We start from the raw sequence: 20,521 nt of genomic DNA on the forward strand, positions 1-20,521 counted from the left end.
TGTGCAGGTTGGGAATAGAAGGTGATGGTGCTGGAATGTGAGAAGTGAAATGTGTCTTTGTTGTATTCTCTGCAGACAAGTCCTGGCTGGAAGAAGTCCTCATGTCGGTCTGGGCCAGATGGAAAAGATGAGAAAAATGAACGATTCCATCAGAGAACATAAGCAGTAAGACATTCTCTGTTACTGTGCTGTGATCTCTTATAGGTTCTGTAGGGCTGTATTTACCACTGACCATATGGCGGTAAAATCTATGTTGGTACTCCTCCACTATTAGGGCGCGTCACCGAATTGTAATCAAGGTTAACTGGTTAGAAGACCACTCAGAAGCTTCGCCCCCCCTGAACCAAAACCCTATAGAAGGTGTGCTTAATTATTAGGCAACTTCCTTTCCTTTGGCAAAATGGGTCAGAAGAGAGATTTGATGGGCTCTGAAAAGTCCAAAATTGTGAGATGTCTTGCAGAGGGATGCAGCAGTCTTGAAATTGCCAAACTTTTGATGCGTGATCACCGAACAATCAAGCGTTTCATGGCAAACTGCCAACAGGGTCGCAAGAAGCGTGTTGGGCAAAAAAGGTGCAAAATTACGGCCCATGAATTAAGGAAAATCAAGCGTGAAGCTGCCAGGATGCCATTTGCCACCAGTTGTGCCATATTTCAGAGCTGCAACGTTACTGGAGTAACAAAAAGCACAAGGTGTGCGATACTCAGGGATATGGCCAAGGTAAGGAAGGCTGAAAAACGACCACCTTTGAACAAGAAACATAAGATAAAATGTCAAGACTGGGCCAAGAAATATCTTAAGACTAACTTTTCAAAGGTTTTGTGGACTGATGAAATGAGAGTGACTCTTGATGGACCAGAGGCTGGATCAGTAAAGGGCAGAGAGCTCCACTCCAACTCAGATGCCAGCAAGGTGGAGGTGGGGTACTGGTATGGGCTGGTATCTTCAAAGATGAACTTGTGGGACCTTTTCGGGTTGAGGATGAGTGAAGCTCAACTCCCAGACCTACTGCCAGTTTCTGGAAGACTTCTTCAAGCAGTGGTGCAGGAAGAAGTCGGTATCATTCAATAACAACATGATTTTCATGCAGGACAATGCTCCATCAGATGCCTCCAACTACTCCACAACGTGGCTGGCCAGTAAAGGTCTCAAAGAAGAAAAAATAAAGACATGCCCCCCTTGTTCACCTGATCTGAACTCCATAGAGAACCTGTGGTCCCTCATAAAATGTGAGATCTACAGGGAGGGAAAACAGTACACGTCTCGGAACAGTGTCTGGGAGGCTGTGGTGGCTGCTGCACGCAATGTTGATCGTAAACAGATCAAGTAACTGACAGAATCTATGGATGGAAGGCTGTTAGTGTCATCATAAAGAAAGGTGGCTATATTGGTCACTAATTTGGGGGGTTTTGTTTTTGCATGTTAGAAATGTTTATTTCAAAATTTTGTGCAGTTGTATTGGTTTACCTGGTGAAAATAAAAAAGTGAGATGGGAATATATTTGGTTTTTATTAAGTTACCTAATAATTCTGTACAGTAATAGTTACCTGCACAAACAGATATCCTCCTAAGATAGCCAAATCAAAAAATAACCTACTCCAACTTCCAAAAATATTAAGCTTTGATATTTACGAGTCTTTTGGGTTGATTGAGAACATAGTTGTTGATCAATAATAAAAATAATCCTCTAAAATACAACTTGCCTAATAATTCTGCAATAGTTCCACTACAAAATTTTCAGTTTGTCGGATTTTTCTCTTTATAGGTAAATTTTTGAGTAAAATGTAAATGGTTCTTTTATTCTATAAACTATTGACAACATGTCTCCGAACTTCCAAGCAATAAATTTTGTATTTATCTTCTGAAAATGAGAAATGGTCAAAATAACAAAAAAATGCATTGCTTGCAGAACTCACATAATGCAAAAAAAACAAGTTTGTAATCATTTAGAAACAACAATTCTAGTGTTTTAACTCGGAAAGAGTTCAGAAATCAATATTTTGTGGAATAACCATGATTTTTAATCACAGCTTTCATGTGTCTTGGCATGCTTTCCACCAGTCTTTCACACTGCTTTTGGGAGACCTTATGCCACTCCTGGCACAAAAATGTAAGAAGTTCTACTCTGTTTGATGGCTTGTGACTATCCATCTTCCTCTTGATTACATTCCAGAGGTTCTAAATGGGGTTCAGGTCTTGAGATTGGGCTGGCCATGACAAGGATTTGATGTGGTGGTCCTTCATCCGCACATTGATTGACCTAGCTGTGTGGCATGGTAAATTGTCCTGCTGGAAAAACCAGTTCTCAGAGTTGGGGAACATTGCCTGAGCAGAAGGAATCAACTGTTTTTCCAAGATAACCTTGTATGCGGCTTGATTTATACGTTCTTTGCAAAGAACAACCTGCCCAATTCCAGCCTTGCTGAAGCATCCCCAGATCATCACGATCCTCCACCAAATTTCACAGTGGGTGTAAGACACTGTGGCTTGTATGCCTGTCCAGGTCTCCGTCTAACCATTAGATGACCAGGTGCTGGCTAAAGAAGCATCAGAGAAGATTACCTTACTGCAGTCCTCTATGGTCCAATTCTCATGGTCTTTGGCAAACTTCAGCCTGGCTCTCCTTTGCTTCTCATTGAAGAAAGGCTTTTTTCTAGCTTTACATGATTTGAGTCCTGCCTCTAGGAGCCTGTTTCGAACTGTTATTGCCATGCAGCTCCAGACAAAAAGAAAAATACCTCCGCACTGCTGCTATCAGTTAGACTCAAATACCTCTGCCTTGCTGAACTGTGCGGCCGCAATGTCGCCCTTCAATGATTAACCGGGTGCTGCATCCACAAAAAAACAGTCATCATAAATCAGTCCAAAGGACTGTTGTTGCCATGCATTTCAACCCAGCTGCCATTTGCCATCCATTTTGTAGGTCACTTGATGTCATTCTGCGGTTGCTGAGTGACATTCGATTAAGATGACAGTCATCCCGGTCAGTGGAGAGTCATTTTTGCCCTCTGCTGTTTTGTAGCTTTGTTGTCCCCAATGTCTGCTGCTTGACCTTGTTGTAATGGACTGCTGTCTTAGAAATTTTAAGGATGGAGGCAACATGACGCTCACTGTGCTAGTAAAGTCAGAATTGAGCCCTTCTTTTCCTCACTCAAGACTTTTCTTTTCAACTCCTTTGGCATGGTTAAAAGTTATTTTTTCATTCCTATTACTTTTGGGATATTACTGATATTACTAGCACTTGTTTTGCCTTTGCCATCCAGCTTGCCCTATTGCAAGAGGATTATGAACACCACAGCAGTGTTTTTTATACTCTCCTTTGTTAAATAAGATTTGGTTCAGGTGATCACCTAATCAGAAGCACAATAAGTAGTAAATGGAATGGCTCAGACATGTAGATTTTTATAAAACTGTGCAGCGGTCTCTTAATTTTTGCCAGAGCTGTATATGTACAGTATATATATATATATATATATATATATATATATATTGTAGCGTGGCTAAAGGTCATGTGATTAATGGACGGTATGTATCGCAGAGGTGGGTGGCCCTGTGATGGAAGCCTGGGTATGTTTTGCTCAAGCAGATCTACTGCTGAGGGATTTGTTTACATTGGGAAGGCTTCCAGGTGATTGGAGAGATGGGTGGGTTCAGTCACCTACAAACCCACCCTAAGAGGCGTGTTTGAATACCTAAGATGGTTTTGTGTTGAAGGACCTGTGGTGATGTCACACTCACCTGACTGGCCATGTGACAGGTATCTGGGTGTGGTTACACTTATGTAAAGAGGTGTGTGTAGCCCATGTGGTGAGTGTGTTTGGGAGTCTGCAAGAGTGGACAGACTTCCATGTGTCCTGGCTGGACACTGCAGAGTGGCCTGTATGTTGGACGGTTCCAAGTGGGGACAGACGTCCTGAACAGCACACAGAGACCATATTTAGGCTGGAGAGCCTACGTGCTGGACATGGCACAGCCTGTATGCCTACAGGTCTGAGAGAGAGCGGAGCTCTAATATGGACATTGAGGATTCAACTGTCTGAAGTAAGACTGTTTACCTGTTGTTCCTGTTGCTATGTGGTTTATGGAGCAATAAACCTGTGAACTTTTAAAGAAATGTGCCTCCAGAGTGTCATCCGCCGCACCTGAGCGAGTACAATCCCTACAATATATATATATATATATATACAGAGCTTTGGACACACCTTCTCATTTTAAGATTTTCCTGTATTTTCATGACTGTGAAAATTGTAAATTCACACTAAAGGCATCAAGACTATGAATTAACACATGTGGAATTATATACTTAACAAAAAAGTGTGAAACAACTGAAAATATGAAAATATGTCTTATATTCTAGGTTCTTCAAAGTAGCCACTTTTTGCTTTGATGACTGCTTTGCACACTCTTGGCATTCTCTTGATGAGCTTCAAGAGGTAGTCACCAGAAATGGTTTTCACTTCACAGGTATGCCCTGTCAGGTTTAATAAGTGGGATTTCTTGCCTTATAAATGGGGTTGGAACCATCAGTTGTGTTGAGCAGAAGTCTGGTGGATACACAGCTGATAGTCCTACAGAATAGACTGTTAGAATTTGTATTATGGCAAGAAAAAAGCAGCTAAGTAAAGAAAAACGAGTGGTCATCATTACTTTAAGAAATGAAGGTCAGTCAGTCCGAAAAACTGGGAAAACTTTGAAAGTGTGCCCAAGTGCAGTTGCAAAATCCATCAAGTACTACAAATAAACTGGCTCACATGAGGACCGCCCCAGGAAAGGAAGACCAAGAGTCGCCTCTGCTTCTGAGGATAAGATTATCCAAGTTACCAGCCTCAGAAATTGCAGGTTAACAGCAGCTCAGATTAGAGGCCAGGTCAATGCCACACAGAGTTCTAGCAGCAGACACATCTCTACAACAACTGTTAAGAGGAGATTTTGTGCAGCAGGCCTTCATGGTAAAATAGCAGCTAAGAAACCACTTCTAAGGACAGGCAACAAGCTGATGAGACTTGCTTGGGCTAAAGAACACAAGGAATGGATATTAGACCAGTGGAAATCTGTGCTTTGGTCTGATGAGTCCAAATTTGAGATCTTTGGTTCCAACCACTGTGTCTTTGTACGACACAGAAAAGGTGAATGGATGGACTCTACATACCTGGTTCCCACCGTGAAGCATGGAGGAGGAGGTGTGATGGTGTGGGGTGCTTTGCTGGTGACACTGTTGGGGATTTATTCAAAATGGAAGGCATGCTGAACCAGCATGGCTACCACAGCATCTTGCAGCAGCATGCTATTCCATCCGGTTTGCGTTTAGTTGGACCATCATTTATTTTTCAACAGGACAATAACCCCAAACCTACATCCAGGCTGTGTAAGGACTATTTGACCAAGAAGGAGAGTGATGGTGTGCTACGCCAGATGACCTGGCCTCCACAGTCACCAGATCTGAACCCAATAGAGATGGTTTGGGGTGAGCTGGACCGCAGAGTGAAGGCAAAAGGGCCAACAAGTGCTAAGCATGTCTGGGAACTCCTTCAAGATTGTTGGAAGACCATTTCTGGTGACTACCTCTTGATCCTATAGGCATAGAAGTCCATGACCGACACTTTTTTCCTAAAGGGTTTCCTGTTGTAGGTATTTTAAAGTGATAGCCATCCTGTCCCTGCCAAAAGATAATTGGATATTGCAGTGCATCATAGGACCTATGAGTTTCTGCCACCAGTTGCAAACCATTGTTCCTTTTCTGAATCACAATGTCACAGCTGTGAAGCTCATAACCCACAATCAAAATAGCTACCTCATCAAATGTGGAGGCATTGAAACATCGCTGAAGTTCGCCTTGTAGTGTTTTGTCAGCTCTGATTACAACTCTGTAATCATCACTTGGCATTCATTCAAGTGCAGTCTTGAAAAATTGAACATATGGATTGTTTAAGTGAAGGAACTGCTACAAGTTAGTGACAATATCAAGGCGAGTGTGTGGAATTAAAGAGCATCTCTGTTGAGCCTCTGCTTCTACATTTCCCATGAAGTATAGTTGAAGAAATTGAGGATCTTTTCCTTGTAATGGAAGCAGTGAGTCAATTGAGTGGCAAATCTGTTCTTGAAGTTTGAACTTGGGCATAAATCCAGTTGAAAAAACTTCTCCATTTGCACCAAATGATGTCCTTTGGAAGCAGGAGTTCTACTTCCTCTTGGGGCTATGTGGCGTGGGCATGGCTTGATACATACACACACACATACTGTACATACACTCAGCTCAGCTTTATATACAGCTCTGGCAAAAATTAAGAGACCACTGCAAAATGTTCAGCTTGTCTGATTTTTCTTTATAGGTATATTTTGAGTAAAATGTAAATTGTTATTTTATTCTAGAAACTTCTGACAACATGTCTCCAAATTTCCAAGCAATAAATTTTGTATTTTGTTCCTGACAAAGAAAAATGGTGAAAATGTAAAAAAGCAGTGCTTTCAGACCGCAAATAATGCAAAGAAAACAAATTCATAATCATTTAGAAACAACAATACTAATGTTTTAACTCAGGAAGAGTTCAGAAACCAATATTTTGTGGAATAACCATGATTTTTAATCACAGCTTTCATGTGTCTTGGCATGCTTTCCACCAGTCTTTCACACTGCTTCTGGCGCAAAAATGTAAGCAGTTCTTCTTTGTTTGATGGCTTGTGACTATCTATCATCCTCTTGATTACATTCCAGAGGTTTTCAATGGGGTTCAGGTCTGGAGATTGGGCTGCCCATGACAGGGTTTTGATGTGGTGGTCTCTTAATTTTTACCAGAGCTGTATGTAGATGTACACACATACATGCACACACATAAAAACACACTCACATATTTATACTGTGTGTGTATAGATAATGATATAGAAGAAGTAAGCGTCGTGGAATTGTAAAAAGTAAACCACAGGATGGATAGACATATTAATGACTTGCAGATGATGAAAAAGTTGAAGCAACTCTTTAAAATCCTCTCTTTATTCAGTATTGAGTATGAGCACCACATGCAAAAATACCCACACAAGCCATGGCATGTTATCAAATAAGTTACTATTGGTTGGCTGAGGAATTTTCTACTACATTGAATGCACTTGGGCACTCAAATCATCAAGATCTGCTGCTGTCATCTCCCTTTGCAATTGCTGACCAATGACGTCCAAGACATGTTCGATTGGAGACAAGCCTGGAGACACTGCAAGCCATGGCAACATGTTTAGACCATGCAGACTACTCCTAGTAGCACAAGTGAAATGCCATTGTAGCGTTGAAAAAACGTCTCCTGGGAGAAACGGCTGTACCATTGGTTCCATCACCAAGTTAGTTTAACGGTGAGCTACTAGCGCACTTGGAATGATAACTAGAGGGGTCCAGCTACCATACGTAATGCCACCTCTCACCATAATCTTGAGAGTTAGGCTACGTTCACATTGGCACTGCTGGGCGCAGCGTCGTCGACGCATACCGATGCATGCGTCATGCGTCCCTATCTTTAGCAGGGGGGGCGCATGGACATGCGCCGGTATGCGTTGTACTGTGTTTTACGACGCATGCGTCATATAGATGCACAAGACTGGGCACAGAGGACGCTACATGTAGCATTTTCCCTGCGCCGAAAGTCTTGATCTGTAGGGTCTTATGACAACGCATACGTCGCAAAACGCTGCGTTGTGTATTTGCGTTGTTGGTTGCGTCGTGTCGCCGACACTGCGCCCAACAACGCAAATGTGAATGTAGCCTAAAACAGATGTGACTTTCATCACAAAGGCCTCTTCATTGACCTCACACCACTGTTCTCAAAGGTCATGGTAAAAAGAAAGTGGGCATGGGAGGCTAGAATGAATGTCTATCCTCTTCAGTGATGAGTCCCAATTTTGTCTTAGACACAATAATAGCCAAAAATTGCTCTGGAGACCACAACAGCAACATCATTAAAGCAATGCCCCAAAAAACAATAGTAGAATTAATATTTGTTTTATAAAAATCGCCAGGCCTTAAGGGGCTAAGCAACATTTACTTATAGGCTAATTTACAGTAGTTGATCAGTGTGAACAGGTCCAACTAAATATATGAACGTACTGCCTTAATTAAAAATAAACGGTTACCTACTAGTTGTTTTCACTGTTATGTTGAGAAGTATGGCTGGAAGAGTGGCAGAATCAGCCACCATAGAGATTGTGTAGTTAGTGTCAGGGAGAAGATCAAAGCATACAACTGGATTTTCATTGTCTGTAGTGTAGTTCAAACTTTTCTTGTCAAAAAAGTCTTTGTCGTTCCACCTAATTCCATGTATACTGAACTGTTGTAACAAAGAAGAAACAAGTCTGTTGAAATGACTCTCACATTTACTCTTCCAGCCGCTACAATGGTCAACTGCTTACCTTGTAAAAAATTTCCCAACCAAAAATGTCACTACTTTTCTGCCATTGTAGACAGGTTGCATTCAAAGTTATGAGGTTACTAATTAGATCTTCTTTTACTGAGAACAAATAACATTGTTAGTCTCTTATTCTAGTAAAACAGCCATTTTATTTTACATATGGTAGGTACAACATAGGCAAAAGCTTTCATGCTTTTTAAAAAAAAAAATCAAAATAGCGTTAACTAAGTACCCTATGTTATTTAATTGTACTATTACTATTTAGTTGTTGTAGGGTATATGCTAATTTTTATTGTTTTAGGTTTTTTTTCTTGGGTTTTGTCTGTGAAATGGCCACAGTGTGCACGTTCGGGCTACCTGGAGCACCATTGCCAGATTGCCCTCATTATGTGGTGGTGCATATATCCCGGCAAGGAGCTTTCCTGGCCCCGCACTGCTACAGAATGGCAGCGCAGCGCCAGGAGAGCTCCCGTTGTCTCTGATATATATATGTGCATATATGTGCTGGCCAGACTAAAACTGGAGCCTCGGGTGTTTTTTTTTTAAATTAATATGTGTATGGGAGGCTAACACTGTATACAGGAGTCTATGTGCAGGCTCATACTGTATATAGGAGGCTATGTGTGGGCTCATGCTGTATATAGGATTCTTTATAGGGGCTCATACTGTATATAGGAACCTATGTAGTGGCTCACACTGCATATAGGAGGCTATATAGTGGCTCATACTGTATATAGGAGGCTATGTGTGGGCTCATGCTGTATATAGGATTCTTTATAGGGGCTCATACTGTATATAGGAACCTATGTAGTGGCTCACACTGCATATAGGAGGCTATATAGTGGCTCATACTGTATATAGGAGGCTATGTGTGGGCTCATGCTGTATATAGGATTCTTTATAGGGGCTCATACTGTATATAGGAACCTATGTAGTGGCTCACACTGCATATAGGAGGCTATATAGTGGCTCATACTGTATATAGGAGGCTATGTGTGGGCTCATGCTGTATATAGGATTCTTTATAGGGGCTCATATTGTATATAGGAACCTATGTAGTGGCTCACACTGCATATAGGAGGCTATATAGTGGCTCATACTGTATATAGGAGGCTATATGGGGACTCATACTGTATATAGGAGGCTATATGGGGACTCATACTGTATATAGGAGGTATATGGGGGAGCACACTGTATATAAGTGGCTACATGGGGGCTCATACTGTATATAGGAGGCTATATAGGGGCTCATACTGTATATAGGAGACTATATAGAGTCTCATACTGTACACAGGAGGCTATGTGCAGGCTCACGCTATATATTGGAGACTATATAAGGGGATTATACTGTATATAGGGTGCAATGTGGAGCTTACACTGTATATAGGAGGCTGTATGGGGACTCTTACTGTATATAGGAGGCTATGTGCAGGCTTATACTGTATATAGGAGGCTATATGGGGGCTCATACTGTAAATAGGAGGCTATATGCATGCTTGCACTGAATATAGGAGTCTATATGGGAGCTCACACTGTATATAGGAGGCTATGTGCAGGCTTGTAGTGTATATAGGAGGCTATATAAGGGATCATATTATATATAGGTGGTTATATGGAGGCTCATACTTTATATATGTGGCTATATATGGGCTCACACTGTATATAGGAGGCAATATAGGGTCTCATACTGTATATAGGAAGCTATGTGGGGGCCGACACTGTATATAAGTGGCAGGATGGGGGCTCACATTGTATATAGGAGGCTATGTGCAGGATCATACTGTAAATAACAGACTATATGGGGCTCATACTGTGTTAAGGGAGCTAAGAGGTGCTTATACTGTATGTAGGTAGCTATGTGGGAACTCCTACTGTATGTAGAGGCTGTGTATGGGCTCATATTGTATGTAAGGGTTGTGTGTGAGCTGTTATTCCCATTACAGTACGGCTTTCTTGTCCTGATTGAAGGAATTCCCTGATAAAACCCTGTATGACCAAAAGATGAGGGAAACGAGTCGGAAGAAGATAAGATGCCATAAATCTAAGTGCACAACTGTTTATATACTGTATATATAATAGTCGATATCCAGAGAAACGTTACTATGAGGTATATGGAAGTTTTCTGGCTTTAATTGCTCTGCCACTTGACCGGCCATTTATGATCCTAAGGGCTCATACTCATTTGCGAGAAAAACGGATGAGTGCAATCCTATAAAAGATCGGATTGCAGTCAGACCAATGTTATTCAATGGGTTACATCGCATCTGAGATTTTTTTCTCAGCTGGAATTGCATCATGTTGCGATTTGCTGCGTATCTTGGACAAGACTCGCCAATGCAAGTCAATCGGTGTGAGCAAAAGAAAAGAAATAAAATCGCACAGTACACGGTTCTGTCTGAATTTTACACACCGATCTCCTTTGAAAAGTAAAATCACATCGGGATCCGACAGGAAAGAATAGATAGAATAGATATATGCAAATAGAATAGATAGATATATAGATGTCAGTGACTGACTTACATCACTAGGGCTGGCTGACAGTCAGTGCCTGGGACACGGCTACAGCCGCCCCTCTCTATACACAGATCGGTAACTGAACCTGCGCCATGCCTGTGACTGAAACCGGAACGTTGCCGAGGGGAATAAAGTTAATTTCCTCATGGCAGCATGGGCCTTAGTGCAGGCACTGGGAACGTTCAAAATGCTATTAACCTGCGGATTAACCCCCACAAAATAGCAGATTAATAGCGTTTTTTCAGGTGACAGGTTCCCTTTAAGCAGTTTTGCAGAGTGAATAGTTTGATCAGGTGTTAGTGGAGAACCAAGCATTTTATTCTGCTAAGATACAGTATATTACAACATTTTTTATATTTGCTTGTAGTAGTGATTTATGCAAAGTTTCTTAAAGCAACAGTGACCAATTAAATACAGCTTACTTTAACTTTAAGAAAATACCTGAGCATTTCATATTCAGTACATCCCAAGTAGCATTCTCGAGGCATACAGAATAGTTCTTTTTGCCACTGTCAGTAAATCCAGGTCTACACTTATAATAGACATGGCTCCTTAGGGTAGTCTGATTATTCCATATCCAGTCAGCATGTTCAATCAAAAAAGGCATCCCACAGTCAACCTCTCCAAAAGAAAACATACAATTATTTATATATACAATGTATAGCATGGGGCAAGAAAATTCCATGTATCAAGTTGTATTGTCTCACTAAAAGGAGAATGGATGTAGACTATAATACTTTATACAAACCTATTTCAGTTTTCAATTTTCTTAACTATCATATTTGCAAAATAATTTACTGACTACCTCAGCTAACTGGAATGTAGAATGCTTTTACACTGGTTAAAAGTAGTAAATGTACCTCTGTTAACAGAGCACTAGCAGCCACAAGTATGAGCTGGTTCATGCTGACACAGGATTCCAGTATCAATGACCCAAGGTTATAGCTATGAAAAGCACAATCAAGATTACATCAGATACAGTCCATGTATTACCTGTGCAAGAAAAAGTTATGTTTTCCCATGTTTCATTTGAAGTACATCTTGACACATGCCAAATTTTAGGATTGTAAAAGCCTTTTTGACATGTATACTGAACCTCACTGCCAAGATTAGCATCTCCATTCCATTTGGTTTCTGCGTTTGGAAGTAATGGTGGTTGACCACAGTCTATTTCTTTAAAGGAAATCAATGATTAGTCATCCGAACTAGTTCAAAATCATACAATGTGCAAAAAAGATACAAAATAACACAACATAACAACTATATGGCAATCAGCTTTCTGTCACAGAAACACAGCTGAGCCCTTTACGCAAAGTCTTTATGGAAATTCATGGAAGCAATAGAGCCTAGGAGGGGCCAAGTCTCTTATTAGGGCTAAAAACAGATAAAGAGTAATAAAAAGATATCAAATAAGTGTGTGTGTGTGTGTGTGTATATATATATATATATATATATATATATATATACACACACACTGTATACAGGGTCGGACTGGTCCACCGGAGAACCGGAGGATTCTCCAGTGGGCCCGGACACTGACACCTGCTGGCATACTGGCCAGCAGCTGCCTAGGGCCCCCAGTGCAAACACAATAAATTATTCATTTTGTTTTCAGGGTTTTTCCTGCCAATAGGGAAGGGTTTTGGTGCAGAAATACCAAGTATGAACATGCCATGAGGCTTTTTTCTAGCAGGGCAAACTCAATATACCTTATCACAGCTTGGCATTTTATTATTTTTTATTGTCCCCTATTTACAACCACTTAGTTATATGAATTATCATAAGACATTATCAACCTTTTGTCAGTCTTACCTCTACAGTCAAGATTAGCTCCTTCCCAGCTTCCAGCGTGGTTGCATACTGATAAATTATAACCATTTATTGCAATAAATCCTGTTGCACACATGAACGTCGCAATGCTCCCAAATGTGGTGCCAGTAAAATTATGAATTACAGTGTTTGGCATGGCCACTGGGTGACCACAGTCTATAGCTGGAAAGACAAAAATGGACAGAAAGCCACAACATTAGAATCCAGGATTTCCTGAAAGTTAACCGTAATTTAATGTTAAGATTTAAAAACATGAAGTAGCTGTCAGACATTTGGCAGATAGCTCTTTATGAAAATATCAGAATTAGGCATAACCATTCCCTTTGTCTGATGAGTTTGTCCATGCAGAGGCTGGCACCGATGGGGTCACACCCTTAACTGCTAACACCCAGATGTCAATGTTTTTTCTTACAATGCAAAGTTCTAAGAATGGCTACTCCAGAATTATTTCATGAGGAATGTGATAGTTTACTAAAATGAGCGTGTAAACACCTCTTCTGCAAGATCTTTCCACAGGTTGGACACATGGAGAGCCAACAAACAACTCAGTATGCACACGCACACCAGGGGGTCAGGCACACAAAACGAAAGTATAACTGACAGAGAATCCTAGTCCAGCATGGGTATAAATATCCCTCCCAGATCCAAAAGGAGGCCACAACAATTAACCCTGAGAGGGCAGTGCATTAACCCTGTCCAAACGATGACACAGAGTGATCTATTTCAAGTGTTTATTTCTGTAAATGTATGAGTTTCACTTTTTGTATTGAAGAACTGAAATGAATTAACTTTTTGATGATATTCTATTTTTGTGAGAAGCACTTGTATATAGTATCATTACCTGTACAAACCAAAGAGGTGCCTTTCCATGTTCCATTAGAGGTGCAGACCGATGTGTTGTGGCCTTCTTCAAGGAAACCAAATATACACGTGTAAGTCACTTGGCCTCCGAATGTTGTGGCTCCAGACAAAATCATTTCAGTGTTTGGAAGAGCAGGAGGCTGGCCACAGTCAACAGCTGAATGGGCAAATATATAGTAAACCTATTAGTAATGGTGGATTTTGAATAGTAGCATTCTTGTGGTATTCTTGGCGCACTAAGTAGCTAATTGACTAATTTGTGGGGTAGTCAGTATAATTGTCTTGTGAATCTCTCAGCAATTTGGGACTTTTCTTTTTGATCTTTTGCTGTGCTAATATATAAGGAATTTATTTCATTGTAGGATTAAAGTGTTTGTCACTACAGTCATGGGCAAAATTTTTGAGAATGACACCAAAATTATATTTTCACATGATCTGCTGCCCTCTGGTTTTTATTAGTGTTTGTCTGATGTTTATATCACATACAGAAATATAATTGCAATCATAGTATGAGTACCAATAAGTTATATTGACAGAATGAGTTAATGCAGCAAGTCAATATTTGCAGTGTTGACCCTTCTTCTTCAAGACCTCTGCAATTCTCCCTGGCATGCTCTCAATCAACTTCTGGACCAAATCCTGACTGATAGCAGTCCATTCTTGCATAATCAATGCTTGCATTTTGCCAGAATTTGTTGGTTTTGTTTGTCCACCCATCGCTTGATGATTGACCACAAGTTCTCAATGGGATTAAGATCTGGGGAGTTTCCAGGCCATGGACCCCAAATCTCTATGTTTTGTTCCATAAGCCATTTAGTTATCACCTTTGCTTTATGGCAAGTTCTCCATCATGCTGGAAAAGGCATTGTTGGGCGCCAAACTGCTCTTGAACGGTTGGGAGAAGTTGCTCTTGGAGGACATTCTGGTACCATTCTTTATTCATGGCTGTGTTTTTAGGCAAGACTGTGAGTGAGCCGATTCACTTGGCTGAGAAGCAACCCCACACATGAATGGTTTCAGGATGCTTTACAGTTGGCATGAGACAAGACTGGTGGTAGCGCTCACCTCTTCTTCTTCGAATAAGCTGTTTTCCAGATGTCCCAAACAATCGAAAAGGGGATTCATCAGAGAAAATGACTTTGCCCCAGTCCTCAGCAGTCCACTCCCTGTACCTTTTGCAGAATATCAGTCGGTCCCTGATGTTTTTTCTGGAGAGAAGTGGCTTCTTTGCTGCCCTCCTTGAAACCAGGCCTTGCTCAAAGAGTCTCCGCCTCACAGTGCGTGCAGAAGCACTCACACCAGCCTGCTGCCATTCCTGAGCAAGCTCGGCACTGCTGGTAGTCCGATCCCGCAGCTGAAATAGTTTTAAGATACAGTCCTGGCGCTTGCTGATCTTTCCTGGGTGCTCTGGAGCCTTTTTGACAACAATGGAAGCTCTCTCCTTGAAGTTCTTGATGATGCGATAGATTGTTTACTGAGGTGCAATCTTTGTAGCTGCGATACTCTTCCCTGTTAGGCCATTTTTGTGCAGTGCAATTGCAGCGCCCCAGAGACCTGGTCGTTGCAGTATAGCGCTCTGCCACTAAGGGGAGCAGTGGTACGTCTGATGGCACTAAAGAGTTATCCTGACCAGGTATCACCAGAACACATTACACGTCACACTCCGGCCACTAGGGGGAGCAAAGGGCTTTATTTATTGGGCCACTCCTCACACTGGTAAAACTAGGGGCTGGGGAGGAAGTTAGTCAGAAGCTGACTGGGTTGGAACCAGGCAACATCGCGTGGCAGGGGGTGTTGCAGGGAGAAGGCACAGGGGGGTCCCTGTCAGGCGTGGGAACCTGGCAGGTGCCTAGCGAACAGAAGAGAACGTTACGGAACTGCGCCTGCACACCTTGCGGCGGTATCCTAAGAGAGAGACACGAAGGGAAGAATATTGTGGAACAGTGTAAACGAGATCAGCACAAAGGAGAGCCAGTAAGAGTCGTGCCGAGAGAGGAAGGCAACATCTTACTGAGGCGCGTAGTCGGTGGCCGGATCACCGTAGGAGTAACTGACTTCAGGCCTTACTTCAAATTCCGCTGGACAGTTAATCATAGGTTGGCTGTCTACTTTCTACACCTACGAAGACATAGGGGGCAACATTGGGAGAGGGGCGTCTCTAGGGTCCCGGAAGACCTCCAAGCCTTCCCGTCAAATGGGTGGCGTCCTAGCCATAACGTATCTGGGGGACATTAGAAACTAGCAACATCTGGAACCAAAGAACGAGAGAGAGAGAGGAAGCTGTAGAGAACCAACGAACGGGAACAGCAGTTGTGAGGACTATTCAGAATGCTCAGCAGAGTAGGACTACAACACACAGGTGCTATTGGTAGGCAACGATTTCCATCTGCGAGGGAAACTCTGGATGTGCCCATCGGACCGGCCGGTCTCTGATAGCCCGGTTGAACGTGCTCTGGACTGAGGATCCTGAAGCCTTCAGTAAAGAGGTAAAGAGACTGCAACCTTGTGTCCTCGTTATTGACTATTGACTGGGCCTTACACCATTACCATCCACCTCACTGGGAAGCCCTGGGGACATACTTCACCTGTGGGAAGTTATACCATCCAGCTACCATTCCATCACCCCAGTGGACCCCACAGCAGCGTCGGTCACCCTGACCGAACACCACAGGTGGCGTCACGAACCATTGACAGACTGTACAAATCCCTTTACTGGATGCCCCTTAGCAGGGTCACGGACCGGGTCTGTGTCTGGGGGCGCTCCACAATGATGGCTGCACGTGTTTCTTTAGAGATAACCATGGTTAACTGAAGAGAAACAATGATACCAAGCACCAGCCTCCTTTGTCATTCTTACTTAATCATGAGTGATTGATCGCCAGCCCTGTCCTCATCAACACCCACACCTGTGTTAATGGATCAATCACTAAAACGATGTTAGCTGCTCCTTTTAAGGCAGGACTGCAATGATGTTGAAATGTGTTTTGGGGGTTAAAGTTCATTTTCTGGGCAAATATTGACTTTGCAAGTACAGTAATTGCTGTTAAGCTGATCACTCTGACATTCAGGAGTATATGCAAATTGCCATTAGAAAAAATGAAGCAGTAGACTTTGGAAAAATTTATATTTGTCTCATTCTCAAAATTTGTATCCATGACTGTACAACATAGACCCATGCAGGACCTGAACTTTTAACTTTGCACTGCTGGTCGTTGTCACCTTTAACATTTTCTTAACCCTATCCTCTGGCTTGGATGAAATGTCATGACTGCAACTTGTTAGCGGCCACTATTTGGCCGCAGAGACCTCACGGTCTACCTCAACAGAACGGAAACAAAAAAGACCAGATCGGAACACTTAAACCGGTGCATAGGAACAGCGGCAGGTGTATCTAGATTTAGTTTTTATTTTTATTTCTATTGTAGAATCAGAACTTTATTTGTTACCAACCTAATTATTACTAGTGAGCGGAAAAGTAGGCTTTACAAATTTGGCCAAGATACAATGAATTAGGCTTGAGTCACATTTGCGAGTTCAATGCAAGAAACTCACGTGAGTCTCTTGCATCAAGTCCTGGCACTGCCACCGGAACTTGCAGCCGCATGCTCTAGTCCCGACTGCTGGCGGCAGTGCCAGGACTTGATGCACGAGTTTCTCTCATTGAACTCAGAAGTGTGATCCCGGCCTTACCGGAATATTTTCTTTTATGATGCTTGTTGGGAAAGAAGTATGCACAAATTTTTTTCTTTATAGCTAAAAGATATTTATATCAATACCAATGAAAAATCTTTATAACTCTGAGAGATATCCTACATTTTTATTTGCCACATATATGTATTTTACTGAACAATTGGAAAGTAAATTTGATAAGACAGATTCATTAACACTGGTGTTTTGTATGTCAGTCTTAGGTTGGGGTCACATTAGCGTATGGCATCTGATGGAAGAACACTGGATATGATGTACTAATGACACTCGGCTCAAACTTACTCTGCTGCAAGCATTGGCCAAGTGTCATCTGAGTGTGATCTGAATTTTTCACGTGAGAGAACTGCAGCACAGATGCAGAGGAGACAGAGAAAGTAATTTCTCCATCTTCTCCATTCCTGGCATCCTCGGTAATCGCACTGCACTGGGATGACATCCGAGTGAGTGCAATCCGATTCTCGGATGTAATTGTGGCATATTGAGATGCCGAATCAACATGAGAAAATAATCGCAGATCTGAGCTGCCCCATAGCATAACACTGCTCCAAGTGCTATCTGATAACATTTTATACACTCATGTGAATGAGCCCTTAAAGGGAATCTGTTACCCCCAAAATCGAGGGTGAGCTAAGCCCACCGGCATCAGGGGATTATCTGCAGCATTCTGTAATGCTGTAGATAAGCCCCCGATATATCCTAAAAGATGAGAAAAAGATGTTATATTATACTCACACAGGGGCGGTCCCACTGCTGGTCCGGTCCGATGGGCGTCGCGGTCCGGGGCCTCCCATCTTCTTACGATGAAGTCCTCTTCTGGTCTTCACGCTGTGGCTCCGGCGCAGGTGTACTTTGTCTGCCCTGTTGAGGGCAGAGCAAAGTACTGCAGTGCGCAGGCGCTGGGAAAGGTCAGAGAGGCCCAGCGCCTGCGCACTGCAATACTTTGCTCTGCCCTCAACAGGGCAGACAAAGTACGCCGGCGCCGGAGCCACAGCCTGAAGACCAGAAGAGGACGTGATCTGATGAAGATAGGAGTTGCCAGACCCAGACCAGCACTGGGAATGCCCCTGGGCAGGCGCGGGCTGGCCCAGGTGGCAGAAATGCATATGCCCCCCGGGCCGGGGTCTAAGCAGCTGCACAGGGCCGCTGGAGGACTGGCAGTGACTAATACATAGCGCACCTGTAGTGCGCGATGGTGTCATCCCGCCAGCAGCCCTAACATGCAAGCTGCAGGGGTATGTGATGAGCAGGCTCCTATGCGCCACTGCCACTCTGAGGGAGAGAGCCAGCAGCCAAGATGAAAGGTCAGAATACCGGCATACCGGCCTGTGTGTGCACGGAGCTCCGGCTTCTCCTGCTCTTATCTGCTATCCCGGCAGAGAGGGAGAGATGGGGGAGGTGCCGGGACAGTGCAGAGCTGTGAGCAGGAGAAACTGAAGAGCTGCACATGGACATCAGCCGCCCCTGCACCACAGAGGAGAGTGTCTGTGTGTGTATGAGGAGAGAGTGTGTGTGTGTATGAGGAGAGTGTGTGTGTGTGTGTGTGTGTGTGTGAGCTGCGTGCGTGCGTGCGTGTGTGTGTGAGCTGCGTGCATGCGTGTGTGTGTGTGAGCTGCGTGCGTGCGTGTGTGTGTGAGCTGCGTGCATGCGTGTGTGTGTGAGCTGCGTGCGTGTGTGTGTGTGTGAGCTGCGTGCATGTGTGCGTGTGAGCTGCGTGCATGTGTGCGTGTGAGCTGCGTGCGTGTGTGTGTGAGCTGCGTGCGTGTGTGTGAGCTGCGTGCGTGCGTGTGTGTGAGCTGCGTGCGTGTGTGAGCTGCGTGCATCTGTGAGCTGCATGTGTGTCATTATACAGTGGGGCCGTGCGTGTGCGTGTCATTATACAGTGGGGCCGTGCGTGTGCCTGTCATTATATAGTGGGGCCGTGCGTGTGCCTGTCATTATACAATGGGTGTGTGTGTGTGTGTCATTATACAGTGGGGCCGTGCATGTGCGTGTCATTATACAGTGGGACCGTGCGTGTGCCTGTCATTATATAGTGGGGCTGTGCGTGTGCCTGTCATTATACAGAGGGGGGCTGTGTGTGTGTGTGTCATTATACAGTGGGGCCGTGCGTGTGCCTGTCATTATATAGTGGGGCCGTGCGTGTGCCTGTCATTATACAATGGGTGTGTGTGTGTGTGTCATTATACAGTGGGGCCATGCGTGTGCGTGTCATTATACAGTGGGGCCGTGCGTGTGCCTGTCATTATATAGTGGGGCTGTGCGTGTGCCTGTCATTATACAGAGGGGGGCTGTGTGTGTGTGTGTCATTATACAGTGGGGCCGTGCGTGTGCCTGTCATTATACAGTGGGGCCATGCGTGTGCGTGTCATTATACAGTGGGGCCGTGCGTGTGCCTGTCATTATATAGTGGGACTGTGCGTGTGCCTGTCATTATACAGAGGGGGGCTGTGTGTGTGTGTGTCATTATACAGTGGGGCCGTGCGTGTGCCTGTCATTATACAGTGGGGCTGTGTGTGTTTGTCATTATACAGTGGGGCTGTGCATGTGTGTCATTATACAGTGGGGCCGTGCGTGTGCCTGTCATTATACAGTGGGGCCGTGCGTTTGCCTGTCATTATACAGTGGGGCCGTGCGTGTGCCTGTCATACAGTGGGGCCGTGCGTGTGCCTGTCATTATAGAGTGGTGCTGTTGCGCGTGTGTGTGTGTGTCATTATACAGTCGGGCTGTGCGTGTGTGTGTCATTATACAGTGGGGCTGTACATGTGTGTGTGTGTATGTCATTATATAGTGGGGCTGTGTGTGTGTCATTATACAGTGGGGCTGTGCGTGTGTGTGTCATTATACAGTGGGGCTGTGCGTGTGTGTGTCATTATACAGTGGGGCTGTGCGTGTGTGTGTCATTATAGAGTGGGGCTGTGCGTGTGTGTGTCATTATACAGTGGGGCTGTGCGTGTCATACAGTAGGGCTGTGCGTGTGCCTGTCATTATATAGTGGGGTTGTGCGTGTGTCATTATACAGTGGGGCTGTGGGTGTGTGTTTGTCATTATACAGTGGGGCTGTGCGTGTGCCTGTCATACAGTGGGGCTGTGCATGTGTCATTATACAGTGGGGCTGTGCGTGTGTGTGTCATTATGCAGTGGGGTTGTGCGTGTGTGTCATTATACAGTGGGGCTGTGCGTGTGTGTCATTATACAGTGGGGCTGTGCGTGTGTGTATGC

At 43.7% G+C, this 20,521-nt stretch overlaps 1 protein-coding gene across 1 annotated transcript in view; it reads right to left on the bottom strand.

Moving 5' to 3' along the window:
* Positions 1 to 20,521, bottom strand: part of SUSD1 (sushi domain containing 1) — a 466,537-nt gene that overhangs the window by 256,035 nt on the left and 189,981 nt on the right. Inside the window, exons 7-12 of the mRNA XM_069767010.1 lie at positions 13,574 to 13,750; positions 12,715 to 12,894; positions 11,896 to 12,075; positions 11,344 to 11,523; positions 8,390 to 8,487; positions 8,118 to 8,307 (exon numbers count right to left, since the gene is read on the bottom strand). Of these exons, the coding sequence (XP_069623111.1) occupies positions 8,118 to 8,307; positions 8,390 to 8,487; positions 11,344 to 11,523; positions 11,896 to 12,075; positions 12,715 to 12,894; positions 13,574 to 13,750 (1,005 nt within the window). The remainder of the gene's footprint in view (positions 1 to 8,117; positions 8,308 to 8,389; positions 8,488 to 11,343; positions 11,524 to 11,895; positions 12,076 to 12,714; positions 12,895 to 13,573; positions 13,751 to 20,521) is intronic.

The sequence above is a fragment of the Ranitomeya imitator genome, chromosome 1 (assembly GCF_032444005.1).
Source record: "Ranitomeya imitator isolate aRanImi1 chromosome 1, aRanImi1.pri, whole genome shotgun sequence".
Classification (NCBI taxonomy): Eukaryota; Metazoa; Chordata; class Amphibia; order Anura; family Dendrobatidae; genus Ranitomeya; species Ranitomeya imitator.